The sequence below is a fragment of the Ostrea edulis genome, chromosome 5, assembly GCF_947568905.1.
Source record: "Ostrea edulis chromosome 5, xbOstEdul1.1, whole genome shotgun sequence".
Lineage (NCBI taxonomy): Eukaryota > Metazoa > Mollusca > Bivalvia > Ostreida > Ostreidae > Ostrea > Ostrea edulis.
Window position 1 is genome coordinate 76,156,528 of NC_079168.1, and position 18,075 is coordinate 76,174,602.

The 18,075-nt window shown below is 37.1% G+C and overlaps 2 protein-coding genes across 2 annotated transcripts in view; both read right to left on the reverse strand.

The window, feature by feature from the left end:
* Nucleotides 1-242: 242 nt before the first annotated feature.
* On the reverse strand, nt 243-7,914 carry LOC125651012 (gamma-aminobutyric acid receptor subunit gamma-2-like). Its single transcript, XM_048879614.2, has 8 exons — nt 7,891-7,914; nt 6,145-6,300; nt 5,491-5,688; nt 5,089-5,346; nt 4,755-4,910; nt 3,240-3,419; nt 3,094-3,141; nt 243-451 (listed from the first exon to the last, which is right to left on the reverse strand). Exons 1-8 carry the CDS (start codon nt 7,912-7,914, stop codon nt 359-361), a joined length of 1,113 nt encoding a protein of 370 aa, XP_048735571.2. The 3' UTR covers nt 243-358.
* Nucleotides 7,915-12,199: 4,285 nt separating this feature from the next.
* Nucleotides 12,200-18,075, reverse strand: part of LOC125650561 (uncharacterized) — a 28,300-nt gene continuing 22,424 nt past the window's right edge. The window contains exons 12-17 of the mRNA XM_056166248.1: nt 17,960-18,045; nt 17,069-17,139; nt 16,148-16,248; nt 15,611-16,027; nt 15,343-15,478; nt 12,200-15,199 (exon numbers count right to left, since the gene is read on the reverse strand). Of these exons, the coding sequence (XP_056022223.1) occupies nt 15,118-15,199; nt 15,343-15,478; nt 15,611-16,027; nt 16,148-16,248; nt 17,069-17,139; nt 17,960-18,045 (893 nt within the window). The 3' untranslated portion in view covers nt 12,200-15,117. The remainder of the gene's footprint in view (nt 15,200-15,342; nt 15,479-15,610; nt 16,028-16,147; nt 16,249-17,068; nt 17,140-17,959; nt 18,046-18,075) is intronic.

An 18,075-nucleotide genomic window follows, 5' to 3' on the forward strand; every position in this document is an offset into this window, starting at 1 on the left:
ATATATATATATATATATATAGTAAATTAATTGAAATGCACAATTCTTTCTTGTTTATCAATATCATATTGATTTCATGATGAAAGTACTAGTCTAGTCTTAAATCAATATATTTTACTTTCTCATGGATATTAATTATGGATTGCAACCCTTGAAATTATTAAATTGTTTTACTTTAAAGATAATGTACTTATTAACGAATGTAAGTCATGGTAATAAATAAAAAAAATTGAAGTCTAGTACTATGTAAATATGTTTATAAATTTGATATGTTTTTGAACAGGCAAATCAATGAACGTCATTAATTCATCACAAGAAGATCCTCTGCATCATATCTCAAGGACGTGCTCATTCAGTGCTATAGGCAGTCTTGAGCATTTTTCTTAAACAATGTGCCTGTCTTTGATGTCTTGATAATGTCCCCACTATTCATGATGTCAGCTCGTTTCCTCTGAAATAAGATAGATATATACCCTTAAAAACGTTTGCGAATAGAGAACGATGTATTTCTTAAAAGTGCATTTGCTGTCAATTTGTCACCAAAAATTGAATTCAATGAAAATTGTTCTATATTATATCTTTCAATAATAACACCAGTATAATATTATTTCAAACACTTTTTAACCTCAAAGCAGGTGCATGAATGTGTAATTTTGGTGATTAAATAATTATTGTCTTTCAAGGCAATAATTCTTCCTTATATATTTCTTGCTTTAAAAACGGTAGTTAGAATAATCTAACTGTGTCTCCGGACAGGCTCCCACCACCGGGTCCGTAGGACATTATCACTTTAACGATAGAACATTCCATCTATAAAAGCAGTTATCTAACGTAGTTTTATTAGGTTTCTCTTGTTGTTTGTACAAAATAAATGTTTTATTAGTCATTGATATATATTCCTATGCCAGTGAGAGATTTTAAGAAAAAATGAATCTTGGGATGACGAGTGATTAATGTTACATCTTTGTAGAAGGACGTTTTTAAACAGCCTATAATTAATCAAGTTAATCATGATGTTAGTTTTACAGTGGTATCTTTTCATTAACATGAACTTGTCAGTTCAATGAAGTAAAGTGGCATGCTTGATCTTCACTTTGTGCTAAACCAAACTAACCCAAATTCGATTTCGGGGGGTGGGGGTGGTGTCTCACATCACCGCGACGGGAGCCATTGCTACATGTATTTTCAAATGCGGAGGTTTGTATTTATAGATTTCTTTTGCAAAGAACAATTAACTCCTAATATAGATCCGCAACTGCATTAGTTGTATTATGACGTCAAAACACAGACCGTAATGTTACACCATCCCTTCAGGTCGGGGAAACCATAGGTCTTATCGGTCGCCTGAATATTAGTTAAAGTATCACTAGCCCCAAGGATTATGAAATCTAGAAAAAATCCTGTTCTGCAAATCTAAGCTAAATTCTAATATTAAACAACAGTATACTTTAAAAATTCAAAGGTCTCCGAAAGTACCTATACTGATGAAATACTTTAAAGTCTTACACAATATAATATCTATGTATTATTAACACGATGTGACTAATTTGGACCCGTCCTAAAGTCAAACCCCTGGGGTTGCAAAATTCACAAATGGTACATATCCTTTTTTGCTTTGCCAATTGCATTCAGTTTTTATTCCGTATCAGGCTATCAGCAAGCATAAAGAAGTCTTTCAAATGATAAAGACAATAATCACTACAGTAATTTTGGCGCCACCCTGGAACCAAAACCCTTATCCCGGTGATCATGAAATTTACAATTTTGGAGAAGGGCTACCTACTCATTATTGATAAACATTTCGTTTCAATATAGTATCAATAGCAGCAAAGACGATATTTGAATGTTTTACTTGTATACACATATATTCCCAGTTAGGCCCTGCCCTTGAGTCAGAACCTCTACCCCGGAGATCATGAAATTTATAATTTTGGTAGAGGCTGTTCTATATCACTATGCATTTAGTTTTTCTTACAAATGTGCAGAATGCTTTTGAATATTGGTCAGTGTTTGGCATTGCAGTTTTTATCCCGCCCCTAACGCTAAAGGGGTACAGAAGTCCTAAAATTTACAAATCTTATCGCCCGCCCTTGTCCCAAAGATGCTTCATACCAAATTTGAAAAGAATTGGAAGGGTAGTTATCAAGAAGAAGTAAACAATGTTCAATTATATTAACACATTTAATCACTGACCAATTTGGCCCCACCCCGATACTAAAACCCTACCCCTAGGGTCATGAAATTTACAATTTTGGTAAAAGACTACCTGCTTTTTCTAAATATCCTTTTAGCGTCGATGTAATATCAACAGGTCTAAAGAAGATGTTATTAAATGTTTTACAAATAAACACTATATACCAAGTTTGGGACTGCCCTGGAGTCAAAACCTCTACTCCGGGGATCATGAAATTCTTCATGTTTTGTAGAGTCCTTCCTGCTCTAAATCATTATGCATTAAACTTTCTTACAGATGTGCAGGTGTAACGGAGGAGATGTTTGAAATTTAGTCAATTTTAGGCACTTTTTGCCCGGTCCCAAAGACCCCAGGAGTGCTGGAGTCTTGGAATTAACAATTTATGTCGCCCTTGTCCCAAAGATGCTTCATACCAAATTGAAAAGAAATGGAATGATAGTTATCAAGAAGAAGTTAACGCACGACGGGCGCTGACCACATTGCAGTAGGTCACCTGGATTTACTCAGGTGACCCAAAACTTGACGAAAAAAGACGAGCAATATTCCGATTGTTCGCGCATTGCCTAATATGACGAACTGCGATTTGTATAGGGGTCCTCTTTCTTGTCTAAGATGAAATTGAGACAATCTGTACAAGTTAGCAATCTCAGATCGGTTGTCAATCAATCGCTCATTCTCTGGTCTTTCCGGAAAGATCCGAGAAGTTCCGAATGGAAGGTTTGTATTTTCGATGCTAAAATGTAATTATGAAAGCAAACCCTTGGTTGACGTAATATTCACGTTCCGCTGGAACAGCGTACACACTACATTCGTTTTTTTCTCTACAGATCAGAGTCTATCATATTGTAAATTGTAAAAGTCTACAAGCACAGCTCACCATTATAGATACATGTACTTACATTGTATTGCTGCAATGTCTTGTTAACTCTGTACCGCCTTGTTGAACCCTGGAAAGAGTAAGGATTGATAATCAACACGCCTGACCTTATAATGCAGCTAAAGTATTACATACCTACATAATAACCCTTTGGAAAGAAAAACCTACACTTAAAATGACTATGAGCGCGAAAAAAAGTTGGATAAAGCCAAACAGGCCGCAAAAGGCATAGAAGGCGTACTGATCCACGTCACTGAGGGCGGTGGAGTCGGTAATAATGGCGTGGGAGGCAGCATGCCACATAGCCACCAGGTACAGAAACATCGTGCTTCCAATGATGTACCGATCCTGGAAAATAAAAAAAATAATTGTACAGAATTTTCATTGAAAATTAGTAATTTCCTGTCAACTGTACAGGGGATGTGACCGGTCAACAGGGGATGCATACTTCTAGGCACCTGATCCACCTCTGGAGTGTCCAGGGGTCCGTGTTTGCCTTTCTCTTGCCGTTGTGTATGTTCATGTACATGTAGAACTTACCAATCGATACCTTAAGTTATCGGTCGATCGATCGATGTTCAGATCGGGTTCGATGTACACTTACTCAACAATTGTTACTCCACTTTGTGGTAGAAGTCATCCTAGCTTTCTTTAGAATTAATACAAGATAGTCGAAAGTGAGAACAAACGTGAATTTGCATTGAGGGACAAAACAAAAAATTAATCATATCGATTTTGAAAATTCCCAATCTATTTTTGGCCCGATGTTGAAGAAATCAAATGTTATTCACCTCGAAGGCACGTGCAGGTGACGTTAGATTCAGTTTCCTACGTTGTTGGATCTCAGCACAAAATTATTTGATCTCATAATATATCTTTATAATGATATATATAAACCTACATACCCTATGCAATCTAGCAATATTCATTATGAAATAATAACATATGCGCTGAAATTTCAAAATATCACATAGATTTAGAGTTGATGTCCGACAAAGTGCAGACGATTTTGATACAAGAGAAATTCATTTTACACATATTGTTTTATAGCATTCTAATCGAGGATCTTAAAATATGCTTTTGGGGATCAAGTTTCGGACTTATATGAGCTTTTAAAAAAGATCGAAGAGAAGCATTATGAGTATGAAAAGGTGAAGACAACGAACAATGATCATATAAGATTAAGAGTGGCACGAACACGGACCCCTGGACACACCAGAGGTGGGATCAGGTGCCTAGGAGGAGTAAGCAACCCCTGTCCACCGATAATACCTGCCATGAGCCTTATATCATGTTCAGGTAAACGGAGTTATTTGTAGTCAAATTCAGTGTGTAAATAACGGCCTAACAATCGGTATGAAACACCCCAGACAACATTTGACCGATTGGCAGTTTGTATAGGTAAACTAGATCATTATAACGACCATAAGATTTGCGAAATGCTGACTATAAACATGTTTGTTGAAACCCCGTCAATTTATTTGTCAGTAGCCTGCCTCGGTTGTGTATTTGGAATGTACACACATGTACGTACTGTAACTGTGGTGAGGAGACCTATTCTACTTGTAACTAAGGAACATCCAATGTCCGTTGCTGTTATTTTTAAGATTCACTATTGACGATTGTCATGGACAGAATTTCAGCAATCAATTCAAATTTCAGCATGAAAACAAATGTACGTACCAGATGTGTCACGTAGGATATTTTGGGAATAACTTGGTTGGTGACAAATTTAAAGGTGACTGTGATGAGGACAAGCATGATAGATAATTGTAGACGATTCTCCACTTTACTCCTGTTCACAGCGAACGTAGCCAGAGACAGGGAACTGATGATGCACTGAAGAAAGGAGAGTATCATCGAAACAACCACTTTGTATTGTATTGGACAACACAAAGAAATCATGATAAAATATACTTACTCTAAAGAAATTGATGTAAAAGGGGAAAAAAGCGGTGGTACTTGCTGCGTTGGAAGAGATAGTTTCGTGAGATTTGCACGATATTTAATTGCGTACCATAAGCACAATGACGTTCCACACAAAGAAGCCCGGTTTTCTCCCAGCGCTGCAGAAAACGTGCATTCCTGGTTTTTTAAACTTTTTATTGGCATATTCTTGGGTTAAATCTTTAGGGGTAAAGTGAACAAATTCGTAAATCTTCCATTCTTGTCTTTTGGCAAATATCTCAGTATGAACACTTGAAATTTCTCGATCGTCTTCAAAAATTCCAACTTCTGCGTCTGACAGCTCTGTCGTTATGAAAATGTTTAGATCCTGTAAATTTGCAGATTGATAAAGCGTCAATAACACCAATCATTTGATTGATGAAAACACATAATCGATATTGATACGCTTTAATTTAAAAAAAGAAAAAGAATCCATGATGTAAATATATCATGCCAGCGCGCGCATAGATACCTGTATGTCGAAAGGAAATAGCGCTAACTCCATGCTCTCTGTGAAGGTTGCCACCAGTCGACTTTTCTCTACGATATGGGTTTCTCCTGATTCTTCCGTTTGTAAAAGGCACCACTTGTCGTGGTCTTTCTGTGAGATGGCGTTAGATATAAAGATCTTTGGATTCCAGTATGACGACCAGTCTATTTTATCGCCTCCCTGAAATGTAGAGATTCACTCATTGTTACATATATCATGTACTGTTAAAGCCCGAAGCCAGGCAAAGAGTTCAATCTATTAAAAGAAACATTTCATGCAATCTAATTAAAATCAAACTTATTAATTCCGCGCCGTATACTTTGCCTATTATAGCGATCCTAGGATCTGAATTTAATTAGATTGCATTTCATGCAGATTATTATAACTCGAGACCAAAATCGATGCCGATTTCAAAGGCAGTGTTATAGCAGATAATGGGTAGAACACCTATCCGAGTTACTGAAATTACAAAACTGAAATTCGACATGCATATATAGATAAATAAAATATGAAATGAACATTGTTCTATTGAAACCCTATAACAACTTCATATTTGGTGATCTAATAGGTAAAATGTAAAAGTTTTATTCAGAGGTCAACGTGTATAGCTTTTTCCGTACAAAATAGAGATTGTACCTTTTTCCCATCTAGTTTGGGTTCTCTCCATCTTGCCTGATAGAACACGTCTGCCGTAAAGGTCTCCTTCAGAGTGTCTATCTCAAGAATATTTAGAATGGATACTTTGAGATAAACATTCCTCTTCTCTGCATTCACAACATCGTCAGGATGAACCTAAAACAAATGTACATGTAAAATATTTCCTAGTAGGTCACCAGTTTTGTACGGCAGCCTCCTATTTGACGGCTGCCAAGTAATAAATCGTCCTGACAACTGACAACTGGAAATCTTCTAAAAATCTCCAACGGTAACGATCGTTTTTCTGGGTGTTTGGAGAATTATAGTCTCAGATAGCAGGGCAGCGATATCTTCGTCGTTTTCATTCAAAGATAAAATGGCCCCAAAGTTAATTGGAAAAGAGGCGTCTCTATTCTCTACCACACTTCTAACTGGTTGTTGTCGTTTATCCCGTGATCGTGTTTGATGGCGAAGCAAACATTATTGGCAGTAGTCTCTATATCCATAACAGGACAAAATATTCCGAAGATAGCACCTAATCTGTGAGGACAGAGCTCTATCAAAGCATGTGTTACTTACTCGTTTGAATTTTCCCTTGTGTTAACGTTCGTCGTCATTTTTCGGGAAATGGGTCATGCCAGAATCACGTGATTTGCCACCATGTCTATATTTTCCTTTTAAACATGTACCTGTATATAGGTCTACGTGTTATTACCTATAGGGAGACTCTCCGCTCTGACGGCCCTTCGGCTTCAGAATTCTTTCTTAAGCAATCTGCCTTCCTGTTTTGTATGCAAAGACAAGTTGCAGTATGTTTAGGTCAGCCTTAGGAATAACCAAAAGGAAGGACCCAGATGTTAATGGACCATTCTTTTTCGTATACTGACACAAAGAAACGTTTAATTTACCCGTTTCTTTCTTTCAAATTAAACATTCTTCAACAAAACTCTCCAACTGTGTTTGTCCCAAAAGGATGGAGGAAAGAAAATTACCATCTCTTATAACATCAGTAGCTTTGTATTTGTAACAGCATTGATAAGTTGATCTATTTCGTAGGAAGGGTCAAATACCATGACTTTTCACAACGCGGACAAGTCACTGTCATTTTCTTTCCTGATCACGAAATGTGACAGCTATTCAGTAATTAATTGAACAAAGGATCCTGCAGTTGCTCTGAACTGAGGCCAATGTCTACCTGCTCATTCCTAAATGTCAATATTTGTGATGGTGAATGACCCTCGTTTTTGTTAGCTATGTACAACACAAAACTAGGAAGCTGAATCTTCTAGAGTTTGGACAGTGATTGTATGGATACTCATGTCACGGCTAATAATGTATCTTAAAACATTTCAAACAACTCGCACTCCATCCATACGATATATGATCTCTTACACATTTCATAAAGTCCATAAACCAGTCGCGGTAGCTCAGTAGTAGAGTGTTAGTCTCGTTACCGGGGGTCGTGTAGTCTCGTTACCGGGGGTCGTGTAGTCTCGTTACCGGGGGTCGTGTAGTCTCGTTACCGGGGATCGTGTAGTCTCGTTACCGGGGGTCGTGTAGTCTCGTTACTGGGGGTCGTGGCCCCGTGCCACAGCAGGTGTAGCACGATAACACCCCCCCCCCCCGCTCAAATGCTGTAAGCACCGATTTGCAGCCTTTAACCAGCAATGGTGACGTCACCATATGAGTTAAAGACTCTCTAGTGGAACGTTAAACAATATACACATGTAAAATCAATTTACCAACCTTTTCGCCATTTGATATCGCCATTTTGATCTAATTTTAACACTTTTTTTTATGCAGGCCAACATATTTTCAACAAAATACCCGAATTAGGTAAAATAGAAAACAAAAATGATTATTTGTCATTAAAACTAGTGTCTAGTGTCCCTTTTAAAATTCAGGACTGGTCTAAAATAAGAAGTGAATATTTCTTCGGCAAACGATCGGCATTTACAAATGAGAGTCGTGTATCTTTTGGATGAGACATTACAAATCCAAGTTCCGTGTCACAGCAGGCGTTAATTGGCACGTTAAAGAACCCTCACTTCAACGGCCCTGAGTGCTATATAGACAATGTGGGTCCAAATTTGTGGTACTTCACCTATAAGCGGGTAACCTCTCAATTTACTGAAATATTCTCGAAGGAACTTAAAATAAATAGATAGATAAAACAAAAACGACTCTGCAACAAATATACACAGCACTATCCACTGAAATTCGAAATGATATTTCTTAAATTGGTGTTCTCGCTCCCCGGAGTTTCGTTCTACGATTATCGCCCGTCAGAGACTCTGGTATGCGAGAATGCTCAACTTCGTCACATCAATTCGGCGGACCAAAATTAATCCCACGCTTTAGTATATCACGCAACCTTTTCTGTAGCTTTGTGTAGGAGAGCGTGGGGAAAAAAATAGGCAAACAAAATTCTAAAGAGCTAATGACTGATAAGATATCTGATTAGGGTACACTAGACTCTCAATCAGACAAATGATGTAAAATATATAGATACGTACGTCAATGCTAGCTAAATTTCCCCAATTTCAGATAAGTAAAATGACACGAACCTTTATTTACTTTTTCTATATGCACTAGTATGCTACAAAAATCAAAAGTGTGAAAACAACAAACAATCGATTAATTTTGAGCTCAAAATGATCTAGTTGTTTTTCCCCTTAGGCTTATTTGGTCAACTTTAATTAAACTTACGCTAGTGGTTACTTAAAACGTAGAATTTATTTCGCTCGACCTAAGCAGAGTTCAGAATACATATTTCTGAAATAAACAAGTAAATGATGAGAAATAAAATCATACCTTATTGTCCGGTGTTTTGAATACTTGTATCCTTTGAGAATTCATTTTCCACTACCTTCCTGCACTTTAGTGCGATATTACGCAATTTTCTGAATCTACAGCACTTTAAGAATTACGCATATTTAAACGCATGCATTGAAGTGAATTTTCTTGTAGATTCTAAGCCGTTATTCAATATCATTTTCGGACTTTGTCTGCCCGAATGAATTATTTTCGTTAATCGTCTTAGCCTGTAGCGTGATCCGAATTAAAAATCAGATCAGTAAATAAAAAGAGAGGGTGTCAATTAGGTCATTTCATTCAATGAAATTCACAAATGCAAATTTCATAAGTAATAAAGTAATTTTTGCTCTGCATTTCTCGTAATTTAAATTTTTTTTATCACTATCATTGACCTTCACATATTTACATTTTTTATACATGTAGTCATGTACATATATAAAATTTATAGGATTCACAAAATATAGAATTATTTACATTTCATTTGGTTAATTACTTAGTTACTTATATAGATAACTGTTGACACATGACCATTCTCGAAAGCCAGTGGTTTCCAGTGTTTTATAGTGAGAATCCCTCCCCCCTCCCGAAGACTGGCTATACAGTGAGGACCCCCCCCCCCCCCCACACACACACACGGAAGACTGGATATATAGTAAGACTCCCCCCGGAAGACTGGCTATATAGTGACCCCCCCCCCCCCCCCCCCGGAGGACTGGCTATATAGTGAGACCCACCCGAAAGACTGGCTATATAGTGAGACCCCCCCCCCCCCCAGAAGACTGGCTATATAGTGAGACTCCCCGGAGGACTGGCTATATAGTGAGACTCCCCGGAGGACTGGCTATATAGTGAGACTCCCCCCAGAAGACTGGCTATATAGTGAGACCCCCCCCCCCCAGAAGACTGGCTATATAGTGAGACTCCCCCCAGAAGACTGGCTATATAGTGAGACCCCCCCCCCCCCCCAGAAGACTGGCTATATAGTGAGACTCCCCCCCCAGAAGACTGGCTATATAGTGAGACACCCCCCGGAGGACTGGCTACATAGTGAGACTCCCCCCCCCCCCCCAGAAGACTGGCTATATAGTGAGATCCCCCCCCAGAAGACTGGCTACATAGTGAGACACCCCCCCCCCCCAGAAGACTGGCTATATAGTGAGACTCCCCCCGGAGGACTGGCTATATAGTGAGACACCCCCCGGAGGACTGGCTACATAGTGACACCCCCCCCCCAGAAGACTGGCTATATAGTGAGACCCACTCGGAAGACTGGCTATATAGTGATACCCCCCCCCCCCCCAAGAAGACTGGCTATATGGTGAGACCCCCCCCCCCCGAAGACTGGCTATATAATGAGACCCTTCGGAGGACTGGCTATATAGTGAGACTCCCCCAAGAAGACTGGCTATATAGTGAGACTCACCCGGAAGACTGGCTATATAGTGAGACCCCCCCCCCAGAAGACTGGCTATATAGTGAGACCCCCCACCCCCCGCGGAAGACTGGCTAAATTGTGATACTCCCCCCAGAAGACTGGCTACATAGTGAGACACCCCCCCTCCTCCCCCTCGAACTATCGTTAATATGAGACTTCCCCCTTACGTGCTTGGTCTGTTTACGCCGGAAGGCTGGGTATGGCATTTAGTAAGTTTTGAGGTTTGCATCGATTTACTTTCTTATTTTGTGTATAATGATCTGTCATTCAAATAAGATTTCAATCAACTTGAAATGTTATTAATCTTCCATGATTTTATCAAATAACAGCGAGGAAAAAACAACTAGCTATGAAAGCAGAAAAATTAGAAAATATCAAATTTCTGAAGGTATATTGAAAAAAATATATCAATTATTGTTCAATCGAAGTGATACTTAAATAATTAATGATATCAGTTACTCAGAATTAAGGCGCATTGCATACAATTTTTTAATTCAGTCGTTGGTTATTCAGTGCAATAATTCAATTAATGATCAATCTCTTCAACATAATTCATGGTATCATTGATTTGATACAAATATTCATTTTTGCTCTCGGCAGTTCACTTAATGATATCAACAATTTACATGTAATTGATGGGCGTAGTTAAGGTTCTATTATGGTTAACAGAAATGAAAACATTTTTAAGCTTTTATATATAGAAGAAAGTCCACTTGTACTGTGGTGAAAAGGTTACCAGTAGGTGTCAAATAAGTTGACAATTGCTGTCCATTATTTTAAAGAATGAGCAGTTACTATCCGTTCTTAAAAATAATGGACAGTAATTGTCAACTTATTGGACAGTGCCAGGTAAACCCAATAACTTATTAGATAGGCTGAAAATAAGAGAAAGAAAATACATTTGTCAAAGAGATACAAATTTAATTTTCAATTCCCTACAAGTAAAAATCAACACAGATATCGGAAAAATCACTGAAATACTTAAAACAATATTTCCCCTTAGCAGAATTCTCTGCTCCAACTTTAAGATTCACAATTTTTTCAATTCCATTGGCCATTATTATATCGCATCAAAACTTAAATTTGAAAGACATATTTCCTCGCTGTATTTGAATTTCGCTGGATCCAGAGACACATTCCGAAACTGCTTCACAACGCTTTTTCATGTTTTCTTTATTAGCACATCCAAATTCTGAATTATTAATTTCGCTTTCATGAATAATTTCATTTCACGAGATGGGCGTTTTGGGTTCTTTTTGCTTGCGTTAATCATTTCCTCGTCCAAATATTCGAAAACACAATGCTTTTCAGATCAAAATTTGGCTCCATAACTTTTCCACCCTACATATCCAGAATATAACACTCATTAAGATAATATTCGCAGTACTTTCATTAAAATCCTTAAATTTTGATTGTACAGTGAAAATGTTCTCCCCATCAGAGGACGACATGTTGATATGGCTCAGTACTATAGTATGAGTGAACATAAAACCTGCAGTACAAGACTACTTACCTGACACTGTCCAATAAGTGAACAAAAGAAACAGACTTCTACACAAGACTGGTTATATTGTCAGCCTATTTCAAAATAGCATTATTCATAATTATTATTGACAATGGGTTTACCTGAGTCTGTCCATTCTTAGAACAAAAGATGTACTGTTTTAAGTAGGAGATAAGCCTCAAACTGTCTATTCTGCGAGAGAAAGAACTAATCCCGGCATTACGGGCCTCGATCAGGTGTTTCTTTCACAGAATATACAGTTTTTGTCTTATATCCGTACATCAATCATTGATAACTCCATTTGATAACTTGATGGTATCTTTATTTGAAATATTGATGTCATAACAATTAATTGATCATTGCAAGATTGGAATGAATGAATGATATAATTAAATGTAGTGAAAATACTATATATTGAGTACTCCTCAACTAACGATACTCGATCTTCAAACCAACAAGTTCATCAGATTGATGGCATGCGTGTACATTTGTCCAACATAGACATTTGTAAATTTTGCAAATAATACAAGTTAAAACAATTATATTCAAACTATTTAGCAATTTGTAGCACTATTACGTAAGAAAGAGATTTTAGCTTAAAATTTACTCCAGGTTACACAATGCCTATGCATAGAAATTCCAAACTTTGTTATTTATATTTCAAATCAATTCTTTATGCCGACAAGGATTGCGAGACAAATTCATCAACAACATATTGAGAAAAAATCCTGCCTTTTAGAAGAACGTGACACCGTTGAAAAAAATGTTGTGTTTTCTTTAAATATTTACATCCAATATCCTTTGCTGTGTAATACTGTATACAGAATTAAGTTTACTTTGATCGATGTTATCCCATATGCAATACAATCCTAACTTTGACAACTCTTCCTTAATGTTCAAAATCCAGCTATCATGTGACATTATATGATTATAACAGGCTTACAAAACACAATTATCAGTTCTACTTAATCTCAATCAATATTCAAAAATACTTAATGGATAATTGAATTAATGCGTGGTATAACTGAATTCGAAATATCTCTATGATAAATTGAGTACTTTCAATTAATATTTTTTTTTTATAAATGAATTACAAGTAAGAGTGTTTGGTTATATATCTTACTTTTGAGTATATACTTGTAAATATATAGTGCAACCGAACACCCTGAGAAAAAATAGGAGTAGTCTTTTCTTGTTTTTACGCTAAACACCTACATTACTAGTTTAATCACTAACATAGTGAATAGATAATGACGTTTGCATTTTTAACATACATGTAGGTCGTAAACATCCCTCTGGATCTTCCACAATCCTAAATTCTCCTAATGTAATACGAAATGGCCAGGCATGAAGTAGATTTTCCGGAGGGAGAACCTACTGAGGAGGGGGTCTACTCTATAAAACCAGGGCCTTCATCTTATGCCCAACCAGGGCATTGCCATGGACACCGAGGAGGCTTAATGGCGGACTCTTCAGACCCATTGTCTCTGAGGATTGGTCCACGCCCCTCCCACCCCAGCCCATCTTACGCCGCTTCTTTACACCCACTCCTGACTGTACACAATGATAGAACATCAGAGTCCCTTAGTTAATTATAAATATATATATTGGATATATTGTGACACTTCAAATTGAGGTTGTTCTTCGGATATCAAAAACATGAAAATATTCTTTGTTGACACAACCTCATGCACTGGCCAAGAAGCCATATCGACTGATACCAAATCGGTCTTTTTAAAGGTACCTAATTTTGGAAAGTCATGTAAACTGAATTCAAACAGCGGATAAATAAAACTGTTCTTGTATCTTAAGCAACACATGTAAATCATAGCGAAAAGGACTAGTAAGACTGTACTCCTCACTATAAAGGAAGGAAACTGGCTATACAGTGAGACTTATTATTATTGGTTATATAGTGAAAATAACGAACAGTGACCAATCTCTTAACTCCCACAAGGAATGCAGACTAAGAGTTGGACAAAACGGACCCCTGGATATACCTGAGGTGGGATCAGGTGCCTAGGAGGAGTAAGCATCCACTGTCGAGCGGTCACACCCGCCATGAGCCCTACATTTTGATCAGATAAACGGAGTAATCCTAAGTTAAAATAAGTGTGCCACGAACGGCCTAACAATTGATATGAAACACGTCAGACAGCATTTGACCTAATGAACGATGTTTATTGGAAATTAGGTAATTACAATGACCATGAAATTTTAAGATGTTGACTTTAAAAGAGAATGTTGAAACCCCTGTAAATTTATCTTGTTTGTGAGTAGCCTGCCTCCATTTATAAACTGTTCATTTGCAGAACAACCTTTAGGATATCGAATCAGTTGAAAGATATAAACACCATATGCAGGTGATAATGGTATATTGCTACATAAATATGGGAAGTTGACAATGGAGAAGCTGAAATCACCCCCTTTGTCATAAAGTTGAGTTGTTAGTTTGTCGTTAATATCTACTTTCAATAAAATATCGAAGTACGAAGCAGATGTGGGAGACTCTATGGTGTCTTTTATTTCGATATCACTGGAGTATATAGAATCGTCATATGAATTGAAATGATTATTGTTAATAGATGAAACGTCTATATACTTAAACGTCGAACTGAAGGCCACAGCAAAAAAGTTTTTTCTACTCATGTAGAAGCTTTTGAATAAATTCTGCTTTGTAAGAATATAAAAAAGAGGTCAGCTAATAAAGGAGCACGATTCTTGTCAATGGGAATTCCAACAGACTGTTGGAAGACCAGATCACGAAAAACTACGAAAATTTTGTTATTGGGGAACTCCAGCATCTTTTTGATATGAACCTCAGAGTACTAGTGCGTAAAATAGTTGTGTTTAACAAAGCATATTTGTGCATGGTTGATCACTAGATATGAATATTTCCTTTTTCCGTTTTGCTGAAGAAGCAACTTTCTTTGATTTCAAAAGTTCCAGTCTCTAAATTATCGTGGGGAATGGTCGTATAAAGTGTTGCAAAGTCGTACATTTTTATGTTGATTTGAGGAAAGTTTTGTAATTTCAAATTTCTTAGTTCTTTAGAAGTTTTTAGAGTCCATATTTAATGTACACCAATTCTGGCGTATGGTATGATATGAGGAGTGACTGGACTCGCTGACACCCCTAAAGTAATAATTCTACAATACGTTTAATGACACTCTTTGTTCCTCTACTGGTGTTGATCCTTTACAGTACCAAACAGCTTCTACGTATTCTTCCATCTAACTCGGTGCGTCTCCTTTGTGTTTGTGTTGATCTGAATCATTCTGGATGCTACAAGTCTGAAACTAAAGTTACATATGCTAGAATTAAGACGAAACCGTGCAGGTTTTATACAGCATATAAAATAAATATCTAACGTCTCTTTAATATACAGTGTTTCTCGTGCACTAACTTTAACACTTTTTCTACATTTTAACGCTACTCTCACCTTTGATCGCTAAGATTAATGACAACCGTGGCCTGAGGACACTGTTGAAGTCTGTGGTTGATAAAATCATTCACATGATCAGGATAGTCTACCCAGAGGCCGTGGGAGTCCCTCCACTGCCAGCACCGACTAGAATCTGTGGAATAGATTTTATAACTGATTTTTTGCAATAGCAGCGGAATACTTGAACCTACATCTATTTCTTTGCTTTGTATTGGTTCGTTTTTCTGAATTTAATTTTCATAATTAGAAACTGTTGCTTGCTTACCACCAGTGGCATTGTTTTGTATAACAGGCAATGTGTTTTGAAATTCATTTGGACTAACGGGTTTTGTAATATCCACAGAACGCCCCACTTCTCCAGTATGTAAAACATTATTTGGACTAAGATTGGTTTTAGAATCAGTTTGTAAGCCATCGACTTCGATAGGAGAACGGGGTTCCGAACTAGAGTCAATCGCATTTGTCCTAGCAGTACTCGCTGCTTGGCCCGTTCGTATGTTTAATTTAGATCTGTAGAAATCTTTGGTTTCAGTTGAATCAACTCTAGCTTCATTATGTAACATGACATCATTTGAGCAAAGATCTGATTTTTCAGTAATACATGCTGAAGTTTCCGTATCATCTTTATTTCCATGTCTTTTATTGGGTTTATTGTAGTGTGATCCCTTCGCAGCACAATCACCTGTAAATTGTCAGATATCCATACATATTTGTAGTGAAGTAGATATTTGTCTAAACGAAGGCGCTGTGTTTATGGTGTTTTATTGTGTTAATCATTGAAGGTACATTTCAAATCACTAACCCTTTAAATCAGTTGAAGGAAGGCTGTGGAGTGAATCAGGCATTCCTGATGTACGCCGTTGTTCTGTTACAGCTTTCTTCACGTCCGGAGAAAACGGGTCGCTGCAACGAAAATGGATAATTCAATTTGAGATCGTGATGCAATCGATCAACATGTAATTTATCTAATAAGTCTGTGGTACTACAAATCAATCTACAGGTTATTTCGACTTATAAACATGAAGTAAATCAAGCAACTGATTATTTTTTTTATACTTAAAAAGGGAATTTGAAATCGTGATGCAAATGATCAACATGTAACTTATTTTTGACTTATAAAGGTCATACTACAAATCAATCTACAGGTAATATATTTTGAATCGTAAACGTGATGCAAATCAAACAATTTGGTAATATATTGTTTAACGTTTCGTTTGAGAATTTTTCGCTCATTGAGAAGTCACCATTGCCGGTGAAGGGTTACAAAATTTAGGCCTATGCTCGGTGCTCATGACATTTAAGCAGAGAGGGATCTTTAACGTGTCACAACTGCTGTGGCACGGGACCTCGGTTTATACAGTCTTATCCGTAGTACCGCCCCATTTAGTTGTCTCTTACGAAAAGCATGGGGTACATTAAGGACCTACTCTAACTCGGATCCTCACGGGACGCAATTAACAAGTAATGTTTTCTAACTTAATGTATCTTAACTTACTTTAAATGCAATACAAATCAATCTACAGGTCAGCCTATTTCAACTTATAAGAATGATGCCAGTCGATTTACATGTAAAGCTATTTCAAGTTATAAATGGGATGCAAGTCAATTTACAGGTAAGAGTATGTCAATAGTAAATGTGCTGTAAATCACTCGAAGGTTAGCTATTCAACATTTTAAACGCGATAGAAATAAATATACAAGCGATAACTTGATATACATGTACCAAACTTCAATGTCGTATTTTCCGTCGTATCCGAATCTGTAGTTACCCATTCGTCCACAGGGCCATCGAACCTGAAGTCAGGCGAACAACAATATTATTTAAAACATCAAACTTTTTCTCTACATATTGGTACTTTTTTTGTAATTCACATACATTTATAACTTCTAACAAGTTACAAACCAAATACATCAGTATAGATAGCGTGTGTTGGAATATGAAATATATGACAACTTTAATAATTAATGTAAACATTGGCAAACTGTTTTGTTTATTTGTCGTGTTTCACTGAGTTGAGACGTCATCAGATGAAGTACCACAAACTTTGACGGCTTCAGTGATTACATGTACATCTCCCACCATCAGTTCAAAATAAACATCCGAATGATTATCCAAAAGTCAGGGTTCTTGATCGTTGACACATATATAAACAAAACATCTAAAGGTTGCCCATAGGCTAGAAAACTAACGTAAACGCTGGCGTTATCAATGAGCTAACATAGACAAATCATACAAAACTAACGTAAACGCTGGCGTTATCAATGAACTAACATAGACAAATCATACAAAACTAACGTAAACGCTGGCGTTATCAATGAGCTAACATAGACAAATCATACAAAACTAACGTAAACGCTGGCGTTATCAATGAACTAACATAGACAAAGCATAGAAAACTAACGTAAACGCTGACGTTATCAATGAGCTAACATAGACAAATCATACAAAACTAACGTAAACGCTGGCGTTATCAATGAACTAACATATACAAAGCATAGAAAACTAACGTAAACGCTGGCGTTATCAATGAGCTAACATAGACAAAGCATAAAAAACTAACGTAAACGCTGGCGTTATCAATGAACCAACATAGACAAAGCATAGAAAACTAACGTAAACGCTGGCGTTATCCATCACTCGGTAAACTGTTCCTATAGAACCCTTCCCGCCGTCCTGATTCTCCCATTTCCAGTCAGGGCCTTGTAGAAATAAAAAAAAGTTAACATTTT